This window comes from Sarcophilus harrisii, chromosome 3 (genome assembly GCF_902635505.1).
Source record: "Sarcophilus harrisii chromosome 3, mSarHar1.11, whole genome shotgun sequence".
NCBI lineage: Eukaryota > Metazoa > Chordata > Mammalia > Dasyuromorphia > Dasyuridae > Sarcophilus > Sarcophilus harrisii.
Genome location: NC_045428.1, coordinates 511037757 through 511062446, shown reverse-complemented (window position 1 = coordinate 511062446; position 24690 = coordinate 511037757). Strand labels below are relative to the sequence as shown.

At 35.1% G+C, this 24690-nt stretch overlaps 1 protein-coding gene across 7 annotated transcripts in view; it reads left to right on the top strand.

Annotated features, from left to right (window-relative positions):
• The window catches only part of DLG2 (discs large MAGUK scaffold protein 2), a 1520398-nt gene that overhangs the window by 922210 nt on the left and 573498 nt on the right, over positions 1-24690 (top strand). For all 7 annotated transcript variants that reach the window (XM_031963714.1, XM_031963717.1, XM_031963716.1 and 4 more), the window contains one exon: positions 17732-17887. In XM_031963714.1, coding sequence (XP_031819574.1) covers positions 17732-17887 — 156 coding nt within the window. The remainder of the gene's footprint in view (positions 1-17731; positions 17888-24690) is intronic.

Sequence of the window (24690 nt, the reverse complement as noted above, 5' to 3'; positions counted from 1 at the left end):
ATTGGACTACCTGAAAGTCATGATTAGTAAAATAGCCTATACAACATTTTTCAAGAAATTATCAAAGAAAACTGTCCTGATATATTGGAACCTTTTAGATCTTCAACTTTTACTTCAGAGAAAGGCAGAGAGTCAAGAAAAGGAAAAGAGAGGAGAGGAGAAGGGAGGAGAGTTCAGGAGAGGAGAGAAGAGCAGAGGAAAGTAAAGGAAAGGAGAGGAGGAGAGGAAAGAAGGATAGGAAAAGAAAAGAAAAGAAAGAGATGGAGAACAGAAAGAAGAGAAGAGGAAAGAAAAGGAGAGGACAGGAGAAGAAAGGAGAGGAAGAAGAGGAGAGAAGAGCAAAGGACAGGAGAGTTGAGGAGAGAAGGGGAGGGAAAAGGAGAAGAGGGGAAAAAAGAGGAGAGGAGAAGAGAGGAGAGGAAAGGAGAGGAGAGGAGAGAAGAGGAAAGAGAGAGAGGGAATGTGATATTACCTGCACTTCACAGAGGCATTATAAGGAAAGTGATTTATTCCAAACCTCAGAATAGAAGGTAATTGGAAGTTATTATACCTAATTCTTTCTGAAATCACATTTTCAATAAATAATTATGAAGCATCTGTGGTTTTCTGGACCCTGGGATACAAAAGTAAATATGGCACACAGTCTGCTCTCAAGCTACTCACAATAGAATCAAGAAGCAGATAAATACACACAAACACTATAATAGAAAGAGAAAGTATGATAAGTACAAAGGAGAAGCCCAAGTGCTATGAAATCTTTAAATAAGGAGAGATGACTACTGTGGAAGTCAGGAGGAAATTTCCTGTCTCTTACCTCCTTTTAATGGTGAAATTTGAGTCTGCAAAATAGGTCTTATTACAAGTATTTATTCAGTTTCTCCTTTATAAGGCATAGCATTTTGTTTGGCACAGAATTATAATTTAGAGAATAATACACAAGAACCTCCAGTGTCAAGATAGTATGGTTAAAAAAAGAACCTTCTTAAGTCTTCCAAAATTCCCCTCCAAATACCTAGAATCCACCTAGAATTGATCTAGGAGCAGGAAAGCAGCTTCCCAGCAAAGAAGGAAAGGTTTGTTTCACTCGGTGTTTCATTGAGGTCTAAGAAAAATAGCAGCAGCCAACTAGTCTCATAGTAGGGAACTTGCGGCAAGGTTTCAAGACTAGGGGAATGCAATAGGAGGCCCTGCCATCCTGCAAGGTAGCAGCACCCTAGGCAAGTGAGCAGAATATGTAAATAAGGCTCATCCTAGTGACCCTATCCCCAGTACAAATCACCGCTGAGGCCTTGATCCCATTGCTGACAAACCAAAAACGAATGATTGGAACAACACACATGATATATTTAACATGCATTGGACTATCTGCCAGCTAGAGGAGGGGTTGAGGGGAAGGAGCAGAAAATTTGGAACAAAAGGTTTTGCAAAAGATCAGTGTTGAAAAATTACCCATGCATATGTTTTGTAAATAAAAAAAGCATAAAACCCCCAAATAATTGATAAAACGATATCAAAAAAGTTTTAAAAAAAAGAAGAAATTGTACATTTTCTCATTGGAAAAACAACTGATCTAGAAAATAGATACAGGAGAAAGAACATAAAAATTATTGGCTTACCTGGAAGTCATGATCAAGAAAATAGCCTGTAAAAAACCTTTCAAGAAAATTGTCCTAATATCTTAGAACCAGTCTAACAAAATAAAAGTTGAAAGAATCTGCTGATCACTACCTAAAAGAGATCTGAAAAGGAAAACTCCATAAACATAATAGTAAATTCCAATACTCACAGATCAAATAGAAAGAATTGCCAAAAGCAGCCAAAAAAAAAAAAAAAAAAAACAATTTAAATATTATGGAGCTAGAGTCAGAATTACACAGAAATTGACAGCTTTCATATTAAAGAATCAGAGGGCATCAAAGGGCTATAAGTTCACGCATACCCTTTGACCTAACAGCACCACTACTTGATATGATGACCAAAACAGATTCAAAAAGGGGAAGAAATGATTTATATGTACAAAAAAATATTTGTAGCAGCTTTCTTCTCAGGGCTAAAAATGGAAATTGAGGAGATACCCATCAGTTGGGCAATACTTCAATAAACTGCAATATGTGTTTGTGTTGAAATGTTATCATTTTATGGAAAACAATGAGCAGGATGCTCTCAGAAAAATAAAAAACCTGGAAAGTCCTCTATGATAGTATACAAAGTAATAGCAATGTTCTGGAATGACCAGCTACAAATGACTTTGCTGTTCTTAGTACTATAATTTTCCATGACTATTCTGAAGAACTTCTGATGAAAAATACTATCCATACCCAGAGAAGGCCTGAATATATCTGAATACAGATTGAATCATTGAAGAATTCTCTCTCTCTCTCTCTCTCTCTCTCTCTCTCTCTCTCTCTCTCAATTTAATTTTTCTTGAGGGTTTTTATTTTATTTTATTTATTAGAAAATCTGTGTTTGATTCCCTGATCTTACATCTCTTAATTGTATAACTCGGGTAAATGCCTTTTAGAACTTCAACTTCTATTTCAGAGGAGCAGGGAGAGGCAAGGAAAGGGAAAGATTTGGTGGGCAAAGCTTAAACTTTTCTCTTATCAAAATTGGTTCTAAGAGGGAATAATGTTAACACTCAGTTGGATATGTAAACCTACCTTATCTTATAAGGAAGTAAAAAGGTGTGGGGATCATTGAAGGGAGAGAGGGAACTGATAAGATGGAGGGTTATAATTGGGAAGACAGTGATCAGAATAATAAAACATTTGTGAGAAGGAAAGGGTGGAGATAAAAGAGAGAAGGGATAAATAAATGAAAAATAACATAGAGGAAATACACAGTTACAGCAATAAATGTGAATGGGATGAACTCATCCATTGATAGCAGAATGGATTAGAAAACAGAATTCTACAATATTTTATTTACAAGAAACACATTTGAAACAGAGAGATACATACAGTGTAAAGTGGCTGGAGCATAATATATTGCAGTTCAACTAAAACAAAGAAAGAAGCTGTAGCAATCATTATCTCAGACAAAGGAAAAGTAAAATTAGATCTAATTAAAAGAGAAAAAAAGGAAACTGTACCTTGTTGAAAAGTAACTAGACAATGAAGTCATATCTGTACTAAACATGTATACACCAAATAGTATAGCATGTAAATTTTTTAAGAAGTCAAATGAGTTGCATGAGGAAATAGATAGTAAAATCATAAAATCATATTAGTGGGGGAATTTCAGCTTTCCCCTGTCAGAACAATATATATATATAAGGAATAAAAAACAAGAAAGAAGTGAAGGAGATTAAAAACTCCGGAAAAGTTAGATAAGACAGATCTTTGGAGAAAATTGGATAGGAATATAAAGGAAATGGACCTTTTTCTCTGCAGTATGTGGTACCTAAACAAAAAATGACCATGATAAAAATTTCACAACCAAATGTAGAAAGTTGAAATAGTAAATTCAGATCATAATACAATAAAAATTAATGCTCCATAATGAATAATAGAAAGAGAAATTTTAAATTAATTGAAAATTAAATAATCCAATTCTAAAAATAAGTAGATCAATAACAAATAATAGAAAAAAATCAACAACTTCATTAAAGAAATTCAGGGGTTGCTCAAAATTAGAAAAACTATCAGCATAATTAACTTTGTCAATAAGAACAACAAAACCCAGAAATTATATTATTATATCAACAATACAAATTAAAGTAAATGACAATATTTGATAAATCCAAAAAATCCAACTTTTTGGAGCAAAACTCATTATTTGACTAAAATTGCTGGGGAAACTGGAAAATAGTATAGCAGAAACTAGGTGTAGGCCAACATAACATACCATATACTAAAATAAGTTCAAAATAGATACACGATTTACACATAAATGTGATATTATAAGCAAATTAAAAGAGAATGCAAGGGTTTATCTTTCATTATTGTGACTGAGAAGAATTTAGCACCACAGAAAATATAAAGAGCTTTATAAAATGTAAGATAGATACTTTTGATAATATAAAATTGAAAAAGTTTTTGCCTGAACAAAATCAATGCAACTAAAAGTATAGGAAAAGCAGAAAACTGGGGAGAAGGATTTTTTGATATAGATAGATAGCTCTGATAAAGGCCTCATTTCTCAAATATATAGAGAACTAATTCAAACTTATAAGAATACAAGTCATTTCCCTATTGTTAGATGGCCAAAGGATATGAACAGGCAGTTTTCACACAAAGGTATCAAATATATCTATAGGCATATAAAAAAAATGATCTAAATAACTATTGATTAGAGAAATGAAGATTTAAAACAATGCTGAGGTACCACTTAACCATCTATCAGATTGATTATAGAACCAAAGAGAAAAATAAAGCTCTACTGAGTCTATATGTCAAAGACAACTAAATGGAAAGGGGAAAGAAATTATTTGCATAAAAATTTTGGCAGTTTTTTGTGATGGTTAATAATTAGAAATCAAAGGGATTTCTATCAACTGGGGAATGGCTAGACAAGCTGTGTTATATGATTATAGTGAAATATTATTGTGCTATAAGAAATGACAAGCAGGATGATTTCAGAAAAAAAAAACTAGAAAGACCTACACAAACTAATACATAGTAAAGTGAACAGAACCAGGAGAATGCTGTATACCATAACAGCTAATTATTTTATGAAGAATTGTGGATGATTTCAGTATACTCTGCAAAACAATGATACAAGATAATCCCCAAAAGACTAATGATGAAGCATACAATCTGCCTCCAGAGAAAGAATTGATATTAATTGAATACAGACTTAAGCATGCTTTAGTCTTTCTTATTTTTTCCTTTTATTTGAGTTTCCTTGTACAAAATGACTATGGAAATGTTTTACATAATTGCACATGCATTACTTACATCTGATTATTTACCATCTCAGGGAAGGGGAGGGGAAGAAGGAAAGATAGAATTTCAAAACTTTAAATAAAAATGCCAAGGAAAATTAAAGAAAAAAAGATAAAAATGCAAAATTATCAGGATCGCCACCACTAATTATACCTCATTTTAAGATTCTAACTACTGATTCTCTCAACCAGGGAACTTCACCAGACTTTCTGGCTCTCTCATCACATATCCAATCAGCTGCCAAATGTCCTCTTGCCTACCCTTAATATGTTTTCTTTGTAATAGATAAAACACTTCTCTTAAGAATAAAGAGAACATAGGTTCAGATCCTGCCTCAAATATTTACTCTTAATATGACTTTCTGAATCACAGTTTCTTCATTTGTGGAATGAGAGGATTAGACTCTAACTCATTATCTAAGTTAGAAGGGAAATGTCCTCATTTTGCACCTAATTTCACTGACTTCAGAAGGTCGGTTTCTTATCGATATCAGTTGTTATTCAGTCTACCTGTTGTGTCTGACTCTTTGTAATCCTGTGGACTATAAAATACCAATGCTGCTCAAAGGTTTATTTTTTTTTCCCTTGGCAAAGATACTGGAGTGGCTTGTCATTTCTTTCTCTAATGAATAAGGGAGAACAGACATTAAATGAATTGCCCAGGTTCCCAAATTAAGTAGATATCTCTCTCATTGATTAGCAAGTGGGTGATGTTTTTCCACTCCATTCTCTTACCCTATGTGGCTCTTGCTTCCCACACATCTTTGGGAGCACTACAGTAGTGGAAAGCTCCCTGGTCATGGAATCAGAGGACCCGAGTTCAAATCCTACCTACTGTCCTATGTGACATTGGACAGATTACTTCACCCCACCTCAGTTTCCTTATCCATGATTGAGAAGTTTGAACTTGATGTCTTTAGACATCCCTTTTAGCTCATGCTAAGACCTTTTAATCTTCTAGCTCTCTTGGCATAGAAGGAAATCCACTGGAATATGAAGTATGCTATCATTTGCCCTCTTCTCCACATGACCTATTTTCTCTCCTGTCTTTTTCCTTGTAAAGGGCTGAAAGTGAGCAGATGCACTGAGGTTTGGACAAGCAAGCACTTAAGGCTAATTACCAATTGGGCAATACTCTATCAGCATTTGCTTGGAAAATGGCCCACCCCATTATTCTGTGTGGGCTCAATCTGTTGGTGTATAGAGAGATGAGGAGGAGGGAGAAAAGGGTGGAGTAAGAAAGCCAGAGTGACCCCTGGCCAGATTCGTATCACGATTCTGCTCTTGTCCATAAAGAATAAAAATCAAAGATTTTTGCTTTTCCTGACTCCAGCTGATTCTAAAGTATCCAGGGTACTAACACGGTCATCACATCTCCTGATATATTTGATACCACTTCTCTTTCAGTCTTTAAATGGTAATGAGTTATACCTTATTTGAAACCTTGTCATTATTGTTCAGTTTTGTCTGACTCATGATCCCAAGACAAGTTTTCTTTGGGGAGAGATACTGGAGTAATTTGCCATTTCTTTCTCTAGTGTGTCCCCATTTTACAGATGAGGAAGTGAGTCAGACAGGGTTAAGTGACCTGCTCAGGGTCACACAGCAAATAAATGTGTGAGGCTGGTTTTCATCTCTGATCTTCAGCAGGTTCTCTATCCACTGTACCACCGAGCTGCCTACCACATGCTCAATCTTTTAATGGTTGATCTAGAATAGGCTGATTAATGGATCCATCTCATTTTTATAAGTCTAAGGAGTTTATGAGTGGCTTACAAACACTTCTTTTGAGAAAAAGAAAATGATGAGCATAAGTAGATAGAGCACTGGGCCTGAACTCAAGAAAATCTGAAACCAATTACAACCTCAGGTCTATACTTCTTGTGTGACATTGGGCAAAGGTTAACTGCTGTTTGACTCATTTTCCTCAACTATAAAAGGCAGACCATAATAGCATCTACTTTGCAAGGTTGTGGTAAAGATAAAATGAGATTTTTGTATGATTAGAACAGTACGCATTCTATAAAATGTATATTCCCTTCCCCTACATTCTTTACCTTCCTGAATCTGAATCATCATTTATCTAATGCCATTGTGCTGAATCTGTGCAGATGCATCTAAGCTGCAAAATGTGTCCTTCTCTGTTTTGCCTACTTTGCAAATAAACATTGGTAACAACACAGTTTATGTATGGCTGGCCTGCTTCTGGGGAAGTGATGTTTGTTTTCTGGAGGGCAGACCAGGATTCAAGAGACCAATAGATCTCTGTGGGACAGAGTCATAATCAATCTACAGTACAAGGAGCCAGGGGATATAGAAGAGGACTGGAATGTGAAGCACCCAGGATCCCATGATCCTGCAAAGGAACTTTCAAAGGAGTCTTGGCCAGTTTATAGGAGGAAAACTTCTGGGGTTTTTTTTTCTGTTCTTTTCCCTCTACTTTTTCTGATATTAGATCTTTTCCCTTAAAAAGATTAGATTAAATCTCTGCCCTTAAAATGTGATTAGATCACTTCACTTTAAAAAAAAAATGTTATTTGTATCCCCAGTCTCACAATAATAAAGGAAGTTGAAGTCTAAGTCACCCAACTAGTGTCAGAGTCAACTTTTGGACCAAGGTCCCTCCTGGCTCCAGGTCCAATGTTCTTTCCTTTTTTTTTTTTTTTAAATTTAATAGCCTTTTATTTACAGGTTATATGTATGGGTAACTTTACAGCATTGACAAATGCCAAACCTCTTGTTCCAATTTTCACCTCTTACCCCCCCCCCCACTCCCTCCCCCAGATGGCAGGATGACCAGTAGATGTTAAATATATTAAAATATAAATTAGATACACAATAAGTATACATGACCAAACCATTATTTTGCTGTACAAAAAGAATCAGACTCTGAAATATTGTACAATTAGCCTGTGATGGAAATCCAAAGTGCAAGTGGGCAAAAATATAGGGATTGGGAATTCAATGTAATGGTTTTTAATCATCTCCCAGAGTTCTTTCGCTGGGCATAGCTGGTTCAGTTCATTACTGCTCCATTGGAAATGATTTGGTTGATCTCATTGCTGAGGATGGCCAATTCCATCAGAATTGGTCATCATATAGTATTGTCCAATGTTCTTTCCATGTAATAATAGTAATAATAGCATTTATAGAGAAATTTAGAGTTTGCAAAGCTCTATACATACGTAATCTCATTTTATGGTCATACTACTTCTCTGAAGTAGATGTTATTATTATTCTCATATTGCATATGAGGAAACTGAGCTTGAGAAAGTTTAAATAATTAAAGGTCAGAAGGCTAGTGGATGACTGGGGGGGGGGGGGAAGGGTGGAATTCAGCTTTAGGTGGTTCCTGATTTCAGATTCAATCTTCTTCCTCCTCCTTCTCCTCCTCCTGCTCCTCCTCCTCCTCCCCCTCTTCCTCCTCCTCCTTCTTCTATAACCAACTTCATTAAATTGTCGCCTCTCTTGTACTGAGTCCCTCAGTACTTTTTTGTCTTAATAATCTGAAATTATCAACATATATCCAGGGAAATGAAGATAATTCTGTAGATAGGTTAACAAAGTCATTTATATGCAAACTAAATAATTCAGTTGAACAGGCATTTATTAAGTGACTACTATATGCCAAGAAAATATTAAATGGTGCTGAGTATACAGCATAATATTCAGATGACTGACTTATTAGTTTAATTAGAAGTTATGTCAATATAATCAGTATTTTTTTTCTCCCAGTGAGGAATCAGTCCCTTGTTAAAACTGAGTTGTACAGCATCAGAAATAGAGAAATTCATTCCATTTCAACCCAAGCAATTTGGGAAGCTTATCATGGAAAAGAAAGGGCCTCTCATTTCTGGTTCCAACAGGTTCTCTTATTCCTAGGTTCATAATTTAAATGCAATTCAGGAACAAACTTGTGAAACCCCTTTCTGTGCAATACCTATTTAGTGTTCTAATAGGAAGTGATGGTAGCTTCTGTTTCTTTTGAAGAGTCAGCCAAATTCCAATTGAAATTCATCAATTGCAATCTAAACCCACTTCTCTTATGAGATTCTGCTCAGATTGCTAACCATGAGGAAGGTCATTCCCCATACCTCTGGGTTTAAGAGGGGAAGCTCTTGTTTCTTCTGTGACTTATTAGAGCAGTTAGAAGGCCTTGTATATTCTTTGCTTGGGAAAATTACCCAATTAGAGAATAAAGTATTTAGAGAATTCCAGTCCCTAGAAAACAATATCGGAATGAAAACACAACTACTTATCCTATGCAAAGCTATGGTGTCTGGTGGAACCTAATAAGGAAATGAATTCAGTTCTAGTCAAAGATCCAGTACTGTATGTAATTTCCTTCACAGAATCTGTATTATCATTTATTTAACATCATTCCAATTTATCTATTAAAGTTGAATTCAGTTGTAGCTGATTAATTACAGGCTCTACCCTTAATAACTATTTTCATAGTGCCCAGTATTTAGCATAGTGCCTGAAACATATGGGGTACTTAATAAATGTTAATTGATTATTAATTAGTATTTGCCAATAATAATCAAAATAAGCCTCACTGTTGTATAGCTTGAAGATTCACAGCCTCTACCTTGTTATATATATATATATATATATATTCATAAAGCATTTGTCCTTCCCTAGTCCTATGGTAAATTTCCTATAACCATGCTCATTCAAACATTTATAATAATGGAACCTACCTCAAATCTACTATTTCATTCAGAATCTCTCTCTGATCATTATTGTTCTACCTTTTCCTTGAGAAAGAAAATTATCTTTGGTTTAAAAAAAAGAATAAATAAGTATTAGAGAGTTTTCCTCTTTGTTTCATTCATTGTTCTGTCATAGGCCTTCTTTACTTCTCCCTTTATATTATTTCAGGTGGTGATCTTATCAGCTCCTATAGATTTAATTACCATCTCTCTGATGATGATGCTCAGATCTACCTTTCCTGACCCAATCTCTCTATTCATCTCCAGTTTCATATCTCCAATGGTCCTTCAAATATCTCAAACTAGATGCTCAGTGGACATCTTAAACTCAATATGTCCAAAACATATTTTCCCTAAAAACTCCCCTGCTCCTACCTTCCCTATTACTGTAGAAGGCATCAATTCCCAGCAAACCCCCAGTTTCTCAGTTTCACAACCTAGAGATCATCCTGGATTCCGCATTATTTCTCATACCTCATATCCAGGTTGTTGCCATAGTCTGGGAAGTTTCGCCTTTATAACATCTCTTAAATATGCCATTTTCTCTCCCCTGACATTGCCACCATTTTAGTGCAGATCCTCATCAACTAATACCTAGATTATTACAATAGCCCACTGGTAGGTCTTTCTGCCTTAAAATCACTCCCTATTCCAATCCACCTTCCATTCAATCACCAAAGTGATTTTCCTAAAAAGAAGATCCATTCTTGTCACCTTCTTACTCAGTAAATTTCAGTGGCTTCCTATTTTCTCCAGGAACAAATACCTAATAAATATTCTGGCATTCAAATCCATTCATAATCTTATGATTTCCTTTTTCTGTTTACCTTTTTATGCTTCTCTTGAATCTTATATTTGAAAGTCAAATTTTCTGGTCTTTTCACCAAGAATACTTGAAAGTTCTCAATTTCATTGAATTTCCAATTTTTGCTGGATATGTTTTTTTTATTGTAATCCTAGATCCTTTGTCTGCCAGACTATCATATTTCAAGTCCTCTGATCCTCTAATGTAGATGCTGCTAAATCTTGTGTTGTTTTGATCTTTGTTCCATGATTGTTTCTTTCTGTCCACTTCCAATATTTTCTCTTTGAGGTGATTCTTCTGGAATTTGGCTATAATATTCTTGGGAGTTTTCATTTTAAGATTTATTTTAGGAGGTGATTGTTGGATTCTTTCCATTTCTATTTTAACTTCTGCTTTTAGAATATCAAGGCAGTTTTCCTTGATGATTTCTTGAAAGATGATGTTAATCTCTTTGATTGATCATAGCTTTTAGTAAGTCTAATAATTTTTAAGTTATCTCTCCTGAATCTATTTTTCAGGTTAATTGTTTTTCCAATGAAATATTTCACATTATCTTCTATTGTTTCATTCTTTTAATTTTGTTTTATTGCTCCTTGATGCTTCATAGAGTCATTAACTTTCACTTGCTCAATTCTAATTTTTATAAAATTATTTTCTTCAGTGAGCTTTTGTACTTCCTTTTCAGTTTGGCTGATTCTACTTTTTAATGACCTCTTTTCTTCAGTGAATTTTTTGTATCTTTTGCCATGTGGCCAATTATGTTTTGCAAGGCATTCTTCTCCTCCTTGGATTTTTGTGCCTTGATTGTTGAAAAAAGGCTGTTGGTAGGTTTTCTGGTCCCGAGTTTCTCTTCAATCCTATCTATCCCCTATTCTTCCATTAAAGTGATTTTCCTAAAGCATAATTTTAATCATCATACACACACATACACATACAATACAACACAACACACACAACTCTCCAGAAACTACAATGGCTTTTTGTTGTGTCCCGAAACAAATGCTCTCTGTTTGGCATTCAAAACCCTTTATAACCTTTCTCCTTCCTTCCTTTCTAGTCTTCTTACACCTTATTCCTCAATACCCACTCTTCTATCCAGTGTGGCCTCCTGGTTATTACATGATTATAACACTCCAGTTCTCTGGCTTTTCAGCATGCCTTGGAATGCTCTTCATTTTCAACTTCAATTACTGACCTCTTTAGCTTCCTTTAAATCCCAATAAAAATCTCTCTTCTACAGGAAGCTTTCTTCAATCCTACTTAATTAATTAATTCCAGTCTTCCCCTTGTTAATTATCTCCAATCTACCCTGTGTATACTTTGCTTTGTATATATTTGTTTGTATGTTTTGTTTTTATTAGATCATAAGCCCCTTAAGAACAGGGACTGTCTATTGCCTTTTTTTTTTCCTATTTTTGAGTGCTTACCACCATACCTAGCACATAGTAGTGCTTAATATATGTTTATTGATTGTAAAGATTAGTTTCCATCCCTGTGCCTAACAGAGTGCTGAGCATATAACTTATGCTAAATAAATGCTTGTTAAGTTATATATAGGGTATCCCAAAAGTTTTTGTGCAATTTTAAGCTTTTTAAAGTAGCGTGATAGTTTTAAAATGCACTAAGACTTTTGGAATTTCTATAAAAGTGTGAGCTCTTCCCTATATAGGTAACTTAACATTTAGCCTTAGAAGAACTATCAACTTTGGACTTTAATATTTGTTGATTATCTCTGGGTTTGAAAAAGAGAAGTTTAGTAAGATTTTTTTTTTTTAATCTTCTTTTCTCCCGGAGTTATCCCGTGTCCTCACAATCTAGAAAATAGAGTTTGGATTTGATATGTGTCCTCTTTAGTTTTTGGCCCTGGGGAATGGGAGGGAGAGAAGGAGGCAAGAATAAATAAAATCAATTGGGAAGGAAAGAAAAGCTCTGTGCCAGGCAAAAATGAAGCTGCAATATCAGGTGCTACATCTCTGGATTAATAAGAGTAGAGACAGTGAGTAATTGATTAGAGTCAAGTCATAAATCCTGAATGTTATACAACTCAGCAGTCACTATTGCCAAAGGTACTGGAGGCACCAGCTGAAGCCTAAGTTACTGCAGCCAGCTCCAAAAGGGAAATTTACTAAATCTGCAGAATATGAAAATAATAGTGTTTCCTTTAAACACTTCCAAAGGGAGAAGGAGATGAAAGTCTTATAATTTTCAGCAGTATGTGTTTGTCTTTTTGAGGTATGTTTTGGAGAGGATGGAAAGGAAACAGAGACTGAGAGAAAGAAGAGAAGGAGAAGGAGTGAGTGGAGAAGGGGACATTCAGGGAGAGGGAAAAGGAAGGAAGGGAGAAGAGAGAGAAAAGACAGAAAGAATGGGGTGGGCGCAATCAGGTAGAGAATCAGAATCAAAGAAATATTTTTCACCTTCCTGAATCACACTAATGGTCCAAGAAAGACCAGAAGAGTTTTTGGTTTCACAAAGAAAAACAGTATGGTGGAGTGAAGAGAAAGACTAGCACTTGTAGTGTGAGGGCTTGCCAAACCCTTTCTAGAGCTGCTCATCCATCTGTGGTGTCTACCTGGCATGAGTCTCACCTGTAACTCCAAGAAGCTGAAGTAGGGGAGGGCAGCCAAGCCTTGGTTAAAAAAAAAAAAAAAAAAAAAAAAAACTATCTCAGCAGACTTACTAAACCAGATCAAGAGTAGCTAACAGGTTTGAAACCCTTTGCCGCATTACAGTTGTGTATCCTAAGCACGTGAAGACTTTCCCCAGTGGAATGAGGAAATGAGAACAATTTGTTCTAATGGCCATGAAGATGGCTAAAGAAGCCATGGTAGAGTGCTTAGAGTTGGGTCAGACTACTGCATCCCAGTCCATCACCAAACATTGTGATTTTTGCCTTGTCATTGGACTTTGATGACTCTGGAAGAGTGAGGGAGGCTGATGACTTTGTGCAATTATGTCTCATCTAAATCCAATTCATATGCAAGTAAAGACACCACCCTGCAATGTCATTGGTCCTCTTTGACAATGAAGGACAAACAACAATAGATACCTGAGTGAAAAAAAAATGGATACCTTAATTCTTATTCTCCTCATCTTACTCGTCAATAATTACCTGAACAATGAACATGAAGAAGCTGGTGGGGGGGAAGGCAAGGGGGGGGGGATTGAGAGCTCTTATTTAAAGTCATGCTTCTATATCATGCTTCATAAATCTGATAGATTTTTAAATTGCTTTTAATTAGTCCATTCTTTATCCCTCCTTTCCCAGCCTCCCTTCTTCTTCTTTCTTACTCCTTCCTTTCTATCTTTCTTCTCCCTCCTTCCCACTCTCTTCTCCTTACTTGACCTCTGTTTTTGCCTCTGTCTCTCTTTGTCTGTCTGTCTGTCTGTCTGTCTTTCCTCGGATGGGAGCTGCATCACTGAAATCCTTTCACATCATTTGCTTGTTAGCACCATAGCCCTACTCTGGGCCACTTGTTCTCTGGGATTGTCATTGCCTTTGCTGGATGAAGAAAAACTAATTCAAGCAAAGAGAACTGACTTCCTCGAATGCTTTAAGAATGCTTTAAGACCATCACCAAAAATCAGGAAGCTCATTCCATTAGACATATATCCCCTTTTAGATCTCCTTCTGTCCATCTGAATTACCTCTCAATGCTACTGAAAAGGTTTGCAAACAATATCTGTGCAGTTCATTTTCTTCCAGCCAATGCTGACTGGTTTGTTTGACAAATGTGACTTATAAATTTCTGCCTGTGTAAGTCTGGAATCCTTATTTTGGATTATCTAGTAAGACTGTCCAGGACTTGGGTAAGAATATCTGTTTTCCTTGATAAAGACTGCATTTCTCTAAGCCATCTTACTGTCTTTGAATTTGGCTTGTACATGTGATTCCTATCAGTAGCGAATCAGTTTCTAAAATGGGATATTGACAATTAAAGCCTGTCTAACGGCTTCTCATTACTTTATCTTTAATTGTACTGAAGATCAGAACTTGATATCTTAGAAAAAACCTAACTTGAAGTCAGAAAGCCTGGGGTTGAGACAGATTTTTATTTATTGAAGAAAATAAAACTTTTAAAAAATTTTCTGGGTAATTTAATGATTTTATTAATTATGTTATCATTTTAATAAAAGGGTTGTCATTTGGCAATCTCTTTCTTAGAGTAAAGACAATCATGGTAGCAGACTCACAATAAAACTTATTTTTAAAAATACTACATAAGTCATAGGAAATGCTAATGTGCATTAGTAGAGAAAGTTCTACAACAAAAATTCCTTGCAGCAATGAAATTTTAAATTTAATCAAAAGTAATAATAATAATGCAATATTAATAATAACTGGCAACCACAATTTGTCCAAAGACTTTTTATGAACTCCATGAACATAAAAATAATAATGAAATAATAATGATCAATAGATAATGGATAAATAAATAAATGGTAGTTAAAGGGTTTATTAAACTTTGGAGCAGCTAGATGGCACAGTGTATAGAACATCAGCCTTGGAGTGAGGAGGACCTGAGTTCAAATGCGATCTCAAACATTTAATACTTACTAGCTATGTGCCCTTGCAAGTCATTTAACCCCACTGCCTCACCAATAAGAGAGTTATTAAGCACATGCTATTTGTGCTAAGAAATAATAATAATTTAAATCAACAAACATTTTATTAACTAGTTGCCCATTAGTTTGAATTGGATAGGTTTTGGTTTTCTTCTAGCTGCCTTTTGCTTCCTTTTTCCTTAAATGTGTAATAGAGTGCTTTATTCAAAGGTATTTCTGCATTCTTATCTTAGAATCTGTTCTCTTCATATTCCCAATTCCCTAACCTAACCCAACCCCCATTCAGGGGTCCTAATTGGTTCTGCCTTCTTAGAATAATAACTAATACTCAGACATTTGTCCCTACATACTCTTCTCATTCAGATCTTCCTGGATTGTTCCCCAGACTTTTTTTAAATCCCCAATTCTTGTAGAATGTCTCACATATTATAGGTGTTTAATAAATGCTAATTAATTTACCAACTGATTATTAGCATTCTTACCATTCAAGTCATAATCTTCCTATATTTTTAAGGTGGTATTGCCTTAAAAGGACATTTTAAACCATTCTGAAATTTCAATAGGACATGTCATAATGTGACGAACAGAGCTCTGGAATAGAAATTAGAAAACCTGGGTTCTGGTCCTTATTCAATGTCCCATTCAATGAGTGGCTTTGCTTACAATCTCTTCCCCTCATTGGATCTCATCCTTCTCATCCATAAAATGAAGTGATTGGCTTGGAATTTAGAAGTTCTTAAATTTTTTTATATCATGGACTCCTTTGACAACCTAATCAAGACTGGATTCTTTCTCATATTTTAAATACATTAAATAAAATGCACAGGATTTCAAAGGAAGCCAAGTATATTGAAAGGCAATTATCCATGTTTTGAAAGGTTGCTTACCTCGGGTAAAGAACCCCTGATGGGATAATCTCTAAGAACATTTCCAGCTCTGAGATGTTGTGATTTAAAGAAATACCTCAGTGGATCACAACTCTTATCCAACACATACTCATTTACATGCATCTATAAAGACCATCTTGCATGTGTTTGAACACATTCGATCTTTATGTCTACCTGTTAAAATCACTTCTTTAAAGACACAGCTTAAAAAAATTCATTCTCTTTGAAGGCTGCCCTATTTCCCTGATATGAATATAATCTCTCCTTCCTTATGCTTTCCTACAGTACTTTGGATCTTGGTTCCCAGCACTACATCCACCTTTTAGATTGTAAATTTCTTGAGGGCAGGGATTGGATATCATTTAATATTTGGATACCAGGCATGTAACACAATCCATAATAATACTCACTTTAAAATGTTTGCTGAATTTTTCTTTATATGCCTTCATCTTTTGTGTTGGGGTTGATGAGATATATGGATAAGGAAAATCATATAATCACTGTCTGAAAAGACCTCAAAAGTAATACAGTTCTACCTGAGCAAAAAGTGTCTCAATAATGTAACTCAAAAGATTTGGATTGATTTCTGTCTCTTGCTACTAAACTTGGGTGGGAAAGGGGATGGGGAGGTGGGATGCTATCAGTTTCTTCATTTGTAAAATGAGGACTTTGATCTGAATAAACTCTGAAGTCCTTCCTATCTCTTAAAGATATAATTCTCTTGAATTTTCAGATCCTCCACAAATTATCATCTAATTTCTGCTTGAAAATCTCCAGGGAAAGCAAATTCACTGTCTCCCAAGACAATGCATCCCACTTTTGGATGGTTGTCATTGTTAGGAAATTATTTCCTTTTATTCAGCCAAGTTTCTGCATCTTTCTAGCTTCCACCTGTGGCTCATGTTTAGCTGTCTTTGGGCAAAGAGAGGAACATCATCTTATATCCTCATGGTGTTGCCCCAAAATATTGAATTGTATTGTTTGTGTTTTATATAAAATTATTTGCATGCAAGTCTCAATTTCATCATATTTTTCAGTTATTTTTCGTTGTGTCTGATTCTCTGTAACCATATTTGGGGTTTTCTTGGCAGAAATACTGAGGTAGTTTGTCATTTCCTTCTCTAGCTCATTTTACAAATGAGGAAACTGAGGTATATAGGGTTAAGTGATCTGCTCAGGGTCACGGAGCTAGTAAATATCTGAGTTTGGATTTGAATTCAGGTCTTTGTGAGGTCCAGCATTGTAGCCACTGAACCACCTAGTAACTGTTCCTTGGTAGTCTTCCAAATAGTTGAGTAATGCTATCATGTCTTCTACCATTTAACTTTCTTCTATAATTTAAACAAACCCATTTTCTTTACCTGAGGATCTTTGTATTTTATAATTTCTAGTCTCTTCTCTCATCATGTAATTAATACTGTACATATGTGAGCAAGTGGAATATCATAGTAATTCCCAATGTCAACCAAAATGTACTTAACAGAAGAATTTGTTTTCTGAAAAAAATATTGAAAAGCTCAAGGAGTCTTATTTTATTTTTTATTTTCTCCAGGCCTATGATTTGATAAATAGGAGAAATTCTTGGTATAGAAATTCCCCCTACCACCACTTCTGAGAAACAACTCATCTTTGATTCATACCATTAAAGAATTACCCAGTCAGTGAGAAGCAGTTTACTCATGGTTGTACAACTTGTATGTGTCAGAGGGAGAACATGTCTCCTGTTCTCCTGACCCCAAGGCTTATTATTCTGTCTTCACCCAACCAAAACTAATTCTGTTCTTTATCTTTAAAGGAAGGCTGGGTGTTGATGGTGTCCACCCATTATTGTTAACTGTTCATACAACATGTTCTTTTCCTCTTTTATCTCTAGGCCTCCTGAACCCGTTTACAGCACTGTGAACAAACTCTGTGAGAAACCTTCTTCTCCCCGGCATTATTCCCCTGTGGAGTGTGACAAAAGCTTCCTTCTCACATCTCCCTACCCCCATTACCACATGGGCCTCCTCCCAGATACAGAGATCACCAGGTACAGTCTGTGCTTTTTATCTCTCTTTTCTCTAGTGTGAATCAGCTTCACAAGAATGAGTCTCATGTGTAACCCTCTCCTTCTGTTCTACAGTGTATATGGAAATGTTCCTTTTATTTGGTATTAAGTTCAGAATAAAAATAAAACTCAATGGGAAAAAAGAATGTGTATAATACTCCTCAGTTTATTGTTGTATATTTTCACTTACTGGCCAGCTCATTTATAGAAATGTGATGATGGGGCACTACTCTGTGCTTTGAGAAATTAGCAGCATTATGCTTTTTTTGTTTTGATTATCTGTCCACACAGGAGCTTTTCAGAGTATAATTGTAGCATTACAGGTGCCATTCACTTTAACAAATACATGCTCTCAAGGAGCTTGTTTTCCCCCAAAAAAATTGTAAGGAATTTTGTTTTGTTTTGTTTTCCTTTTTAAGATACTGGAGGTCATAGATTTCTAGGGGAATTGTAACTAGAGCACATGTTCTGTCTGATTTTCTCTACCAGAAATGCAAGAAGTGCTCCTAAATTTAAAACCATCAGACACTTGTTCCCCAAATATGTTGAAGGTCAATTTCCTTTTTGACTCAGTGTCTTTCCAGCAATGGACTGCAGAATATTTGAGGGCTGTAGCCACAATAAATACACAGATAATTTTGCTTAAGACAGATGAGAGCAATTTAATAAGGACCAGGAAGCATGTAAATTCTTATGGGGATTTCTAGTTCATACATAATCACACAAACCCTCAAAATGACTTCTATAAATTTTGTGAGAGGCAGCCTGGTGTTGTACTAGATTAGATGTCCATCGATTGGGGAATGGCTAGACAAATTGTGGTACATGAATGTAATGGCATATTACTGCCCTGGAAGAAACAGTGCTTACTTCCTACTGAAAAATTGCAATCTATTCAAGAAAATGGATTGTAGTTTATCTACATTTCTTATGTCCTCCAGTCCCTAAGGAAGAGTTTTGCCCATAGTTGGTGCCTAATTAATATTTTATGGTATGTATGTATTTCATATAAAATACAAACAATACAATATATAATTTTGGGACAATAATTGTGGTGAAGTGAATAGGGTTTTGGATCTGGAGTCATGAAGGATCCAGAAGTTCAGATACTTTCTAGCTGTGTGACCATTGACAAGTCATGTAACACTGTTTACCTCAGTTTCCTCATCAGTAAAATGAGTTGTAGAAGGAAATGTCAAACCATTCCAGTATCTTTGCCAAGAAAACCCAAAATGAGGTTACAAAGAGTAGGACCCAACTGAACAACAACAATAATATCTGGGACATGGTAACGGAAGTCTAGAGAGCAGCATGGAAAGGAATATAATTCAACCAGAATATCACTCTGACAATAATGTCAATTTTTTTTCCTAAGAAGGATAAAGAGCTATTTCATATAATGAGAGTTATTTTTGTGACTTTTTAATGCAAATTAGGTTATTACCCCCTTTCTTTCTGTAGTATCCAAATAATCGTAATAATATTATAATAATCAAAGTAGGTCCTTCCGAATTATTCCATTGTCTTACATTGATACATTATAATGGGTCTTTATGCAAATAGAGTTGCGAACATACTGCTAATAACTATTTTTATACTTGACTACTTTTTTCCCCAACATATCCTTGTGAATATGTTGGGGAAATCCTATGTGAATATTCACAAGGCATTCAATAAAGAAAAATCATCATATACCTACTCTGTGCTAAACAGTGGAGATATAAATACAAAGAGAAAGAAAATTCCTGACCTGGGAACTTATATTCTAATGGTGAAAGACAAAACATGAAAAGAAAGATGAAAACTGGTAAGAGGAGACAAAGATACCAAGCATGGTAGAAGAAATCTGGAGGGCAGCCTGGAGGGGTATGAGATATGACAGACTCTGATCCTCTCCTTAAATGCAGGTTCCAGGAGGAATCATGAAATCAGAGGGAGAGACCCGAGTTTGAGGGGCTTGTACTATGTCCTTTCCAAAACTGAAGTGAAACTTCATAAGGAAAAGCAGGGACATAGCAGAGGAAGTCTAGATGCAATGTGAAGAGTAATAAGGACAGACTATGTGTACTTAACCAGTTTATTAGGGAAGAAGGGAGGTGAAGAATGAGAGGGGGGGAAGGAAGGAAGAAGACAGAGAGACAGAGACAGAGAGAGAAGAAAGAGACAGAGTTTCCTCATCAGTAAAATGAGTTAAAGAAAATGGCAGAGAGAGAGAGAGAAGAAGAAGAAGAAGAAGAAGAAGAAGAAGAAGAAGAAGAAGAAGAAGAAGAAGAAGAAGAAGAAGAAGAAGAAGAAGAAGAAGAAGAAGAAGAAGAAGAAAGAAAGAGGAAGAAGAAGAGGAAGGAGAAGGAGGAGGAGGAGGAGGAGGAGGAGGAGGAGGAAGAGAAGGAGGAGGAGGAGGAGGAGGAGGAGGAAATGAAGAAACAGAGAGATAGAGAAGAAAGATAAGGAGACAGAAATAGATGAAAACAGACAGAGAGAGATACAGAGACAGATATAAGGAGACAGAGAGAAAAAGATAGAGACATGGACAGAGACAGAGAGATACAAAGACAGAGACAGAGAAAGAGACAGAAATAGCAGGGAGAGAGGGAGGAAAGAAGAGAGATAAGGAAGAGAAGTGGGGAGAAAATAGAAAGATTTGGGGCAAGGTACCTCCCTTCAGATAACAAGATCTGGGAATGATTCATCAAGGTCATTTTGCTTTAGCTTCAGTTATGGAAGCCCAACTCTAATATTCCTATTCAGAAAGGTATTTGGCTAGTTAGGTTATCAGTATAAAAACATGGAAATATGATTCAGAATGGTGTGAGGGCAAGGAGAATGTGGATGTCACAGCGATTCAGAGTGAAAATGAATCAATCTAACAGGTCTCTTTGGAACCTTATTTCCCTCTCTGGCTATTCTCTGAAGGCATTTTTATGAGTCAATTGCTTATCTCCCCTGGGGGCAAGACTAGCAAATTCTATAATGCATAATGCATTTTTGGAAATGCATGCAGAAACAATTTTTTGGATGTGTAATCAGATGGGATGTTTCTGCTATATTAACAATGCTCAGTGCTTAATAGCATTGCAAAGTGCTTTATCCATATTAATTAAAGCCAACTTTATTTCTAAGGAATCATAGAAACCATCTCTCAATAGAATGAAGCATATCATTCTGAAGTTGGAATGGCAAATACTCCATTTGCCAAAAGGAAGAAGAAGCAGAAAATCAAAATATATTATTAGGGAATTATTTGCAGTTACCTATTTCAATCAGTTATGCTATTATGGTTGCCTGAATACCTAGGAGCATTGGCTTGGTTAATCAATGACTTGGAATATCCTCTCCTATATCATCCATCATATCCTACCTTTCCTCTGGACCTAGGTTAGATGCCACATACTCCCTGAAGCCTTTTCTAAATCCTACCCCTATACTTTCAAAAACTGATAATGAGCTCTTATTCAAAATCCTAGAACTTTATATTTCTCTATACTCATTATGTTCTTGTTTATATTAGAAGTGTATATTTATATGTCTTAGAGTCACAGCTCATTTGTAAGCTCTCTAAGGACAGGGACTGTTTCTAATTTATATCTTCATGCCTATTCCTATCCCAGTTTCTACTGAATAGTTCATAGAAGACACTTGACATGTATTTATTGCATGAATAAATGAGTGAATTATTATAGTCACTAGTATGCATAGTATTTACCATATGATTTTTAACTAAAAAAGGTAACCCCCAGCTTTCCTGCTAAAGACCCTAGAACACCTGAATTTTGGGAGAAATATTACAAAATGTACTCTGCCTACTTTTGTGCAACAGTGAGGAATGTTCTTCATTTTATGATTCCATGGATGCATCTTGTCATCCAAATCATATGGAAGCCATTTGTCTGTTTACCGTGGGATCTTTTCAATAGTAGACAATATTTGGTGGTAAGATCCCCAGTAATAGTTTTGTTTGAGAGAGGAAGACAGAAACTTAATATAAATTAGGAAGCTGGTAGACTATATAGAATATTTCTACTTAGGCAGATTCCTTTGTTGTTGTTCAGTCATTCCAGTAATGACCAACTTTTCATGACCCTATTTGGGATTTTCTTGGCAAAGATGCTGGAGTGGTTTGCTATTCTTCTCCAATTAGTTTTAAAGATGTTGTTCTTGAAGAAGAACATGACATCAGGGAGGTAATACCATGACATACAAGTAAATTAGATTTAAGGGAGGGAGAGCTGTGCAAAATCACCTGCCTCACTTTTCCTTCCAGAGACATCTGAGTCCAGTGGCAAGATATAAACCAAAATGACTTGAGATGTCCCTGGATGAAATGGGAGACCTTGATCTATTTTAGACAAGATCTTCAACAGGTCTCAGTTTCACTGAGGCTACACCCATTAATTCAGTTATTAAAACTAGAGGAAACAGGATTAAGTGGCTTGTCCAGGATCACACAGCTAGTATCTGAGGTCACATTTGAACTCAGGTTTTCCTGAACTCAGACCCAGAACTTTATCCACTGTGCCATCTAGCTACCCAATCCTACAGACTGTCAAAATGACTTATGTAAATTTTAAATAAATTATGAGAGAGGCAGTTCACTGGAGTAATAGAGAAAACCAGTCTCAGAAACAAGTGGGAACAGGTTCAAGTTTGGGAACAGGTTCAAGTTCTAACACAAACTAGATATGTGATAGACAAATCACTAAACTGAGAGGTATCTCTGGATAACTTTTTAAGACTCCAGTTGCTCAACATTGGCAGATCTATATTAGCAGAGGGAGTTTCTTCCCGGGGAATCCCCTACACAAATAAAATCATAGGTCTGCACTAAATTCTTAACAGTAATTCTAAAGAGACAAGATATCCCCAGAATATCAGAGGTCAAAGGATATGAACAGTTTCCCAAAGAACTGCAAACTATAAGTGACTTTAGAAACATGTGGAAACAAGCCATCAATACAAAAAACAGTGAAAATAAAAATAATTGAGTTTTTAGCTCTTCAATTCTTGCATACTAATAAAGATGGGAAAAAAATAAAGTTAACTAGATATAGTGTTGGTGAAATAGCTATGGAAAGACAGGCACAGTGATGAACTCTTGGCAAAGCTGTTCATTGATTTAAACATAATGGTTATTATTTCATGATTACACAGAAAAATGATTAAGCTGTTCATACCTTTTAATATAGTGATCTTCTACTCAACATGTATCCCAAGTAGGTTAAGGACAGAAATAACATATAAATATACAATTATTTGCATTATTTTTGTCATAGCATACATATTTTGTCATAGCAAACAACTGGAAACAAAGTGGAAGTCATTGCTTGGGAAGTGACTGAGAAGAAAAAAGTAATATAAGGAAAGAAGCATTATCAGTAAGGGGGAGAACTTAAAAGCCTTTCTAGTACAATCAGGGCTGATGCAAAGATGCCTCTTATCACCTCTATTATTTAATATTGTACTAGAAATTAAAGGAATTAGAATAGGCAATAAGGAAATGTACTTAATTGCCCTTTGCAGATGTTCTATTATACTTAGAAAATACTAGAGAATAAGCTAAAAGACTTCTTGAAAATATTGACAACTTTTGCAATGTTGCAGGATACAAAATAAATCCTCATAAATATTTGGTCAGCATTTCTAGATATTATCAACACATTTCCACAGCAAGAAATAGAAAGAGAACTTCCATTTGAATATTTATAGACAATATAGAATACTTGGGGGTCTATCTGCCAAGACAAGCCCAGAACTATATGAAAATAATTATAAAACAATTTTCCTACAAATAAAGTCAGACATAAACAATTGGAAAAATATTAATTGCTCATAATGGGCCAAGATAATATAATAAATATGACAATTCTACTCAGATTAGTCTATTTATTCAGTGCCATATCAATCAAAAATATTTTATATAGTAAGAAAAAATAATAAAATTAATCCAGAAAAAAACAAAAAGTCAAAAACATAAAGGGAATCAATGAAAAAAATGTGAAATAAGGTGTTCTAGTCATACCAGATCTCAAACTCTATTATAAAATAGTAATTATCAAATCAAATTCTGCCTCAGCCACTTATTAGCTATGCCCTCCTGGGCATTTAATTTCATTTTTATCAATCAGCTTCATTTTTTCCCACTGTAAAATCAGGATAATAATATTTACTTCTTAGGATTGTTATTAGATAATATTTATGAAGTGCTTTGAAAATCTTAAAGCTCTATATGTATATACATATATATACATACTTATTTATGTATATATAAAAATATATGCATATTTTTATTTTTATATATATTATATATATTAATGTATATTTTTATATATACATAAATATATATGCATTTATACACATATACAGCTATATACATATATGTTATTGTTTTTATCATTAATGTCATTTTGCTTATTTATTCAAGTGGAAGTGAATCAGAAGAGCTCAGCAGTGCTTTTCCCACTTAATCTGCCTCTTCTTCAAAATTCTCCAAAATTTTCTTTCATGGAATCATCATTCTCTCACACAATTAGGTTTATATCTTTTTTTTTTTACTTCCCTTGGCCTTCTATATATCTTTGGAAGTGGGTATTGACACAATTAGAAGAGTACTTGGCACATGGTAAATAATACGTGTTGATTGATCTAGTTCATTTGTAACTGTATACTCTGTTTTTCTTACAAAAGATTTATTTTCATTATTTTTTCTCTCTAGTATTTTATTTCTCTAATTTCATGTAAAGATAGTTTTCAACATTCAATTTTGAAGATTTTGAGTTCCAATTTTTTTC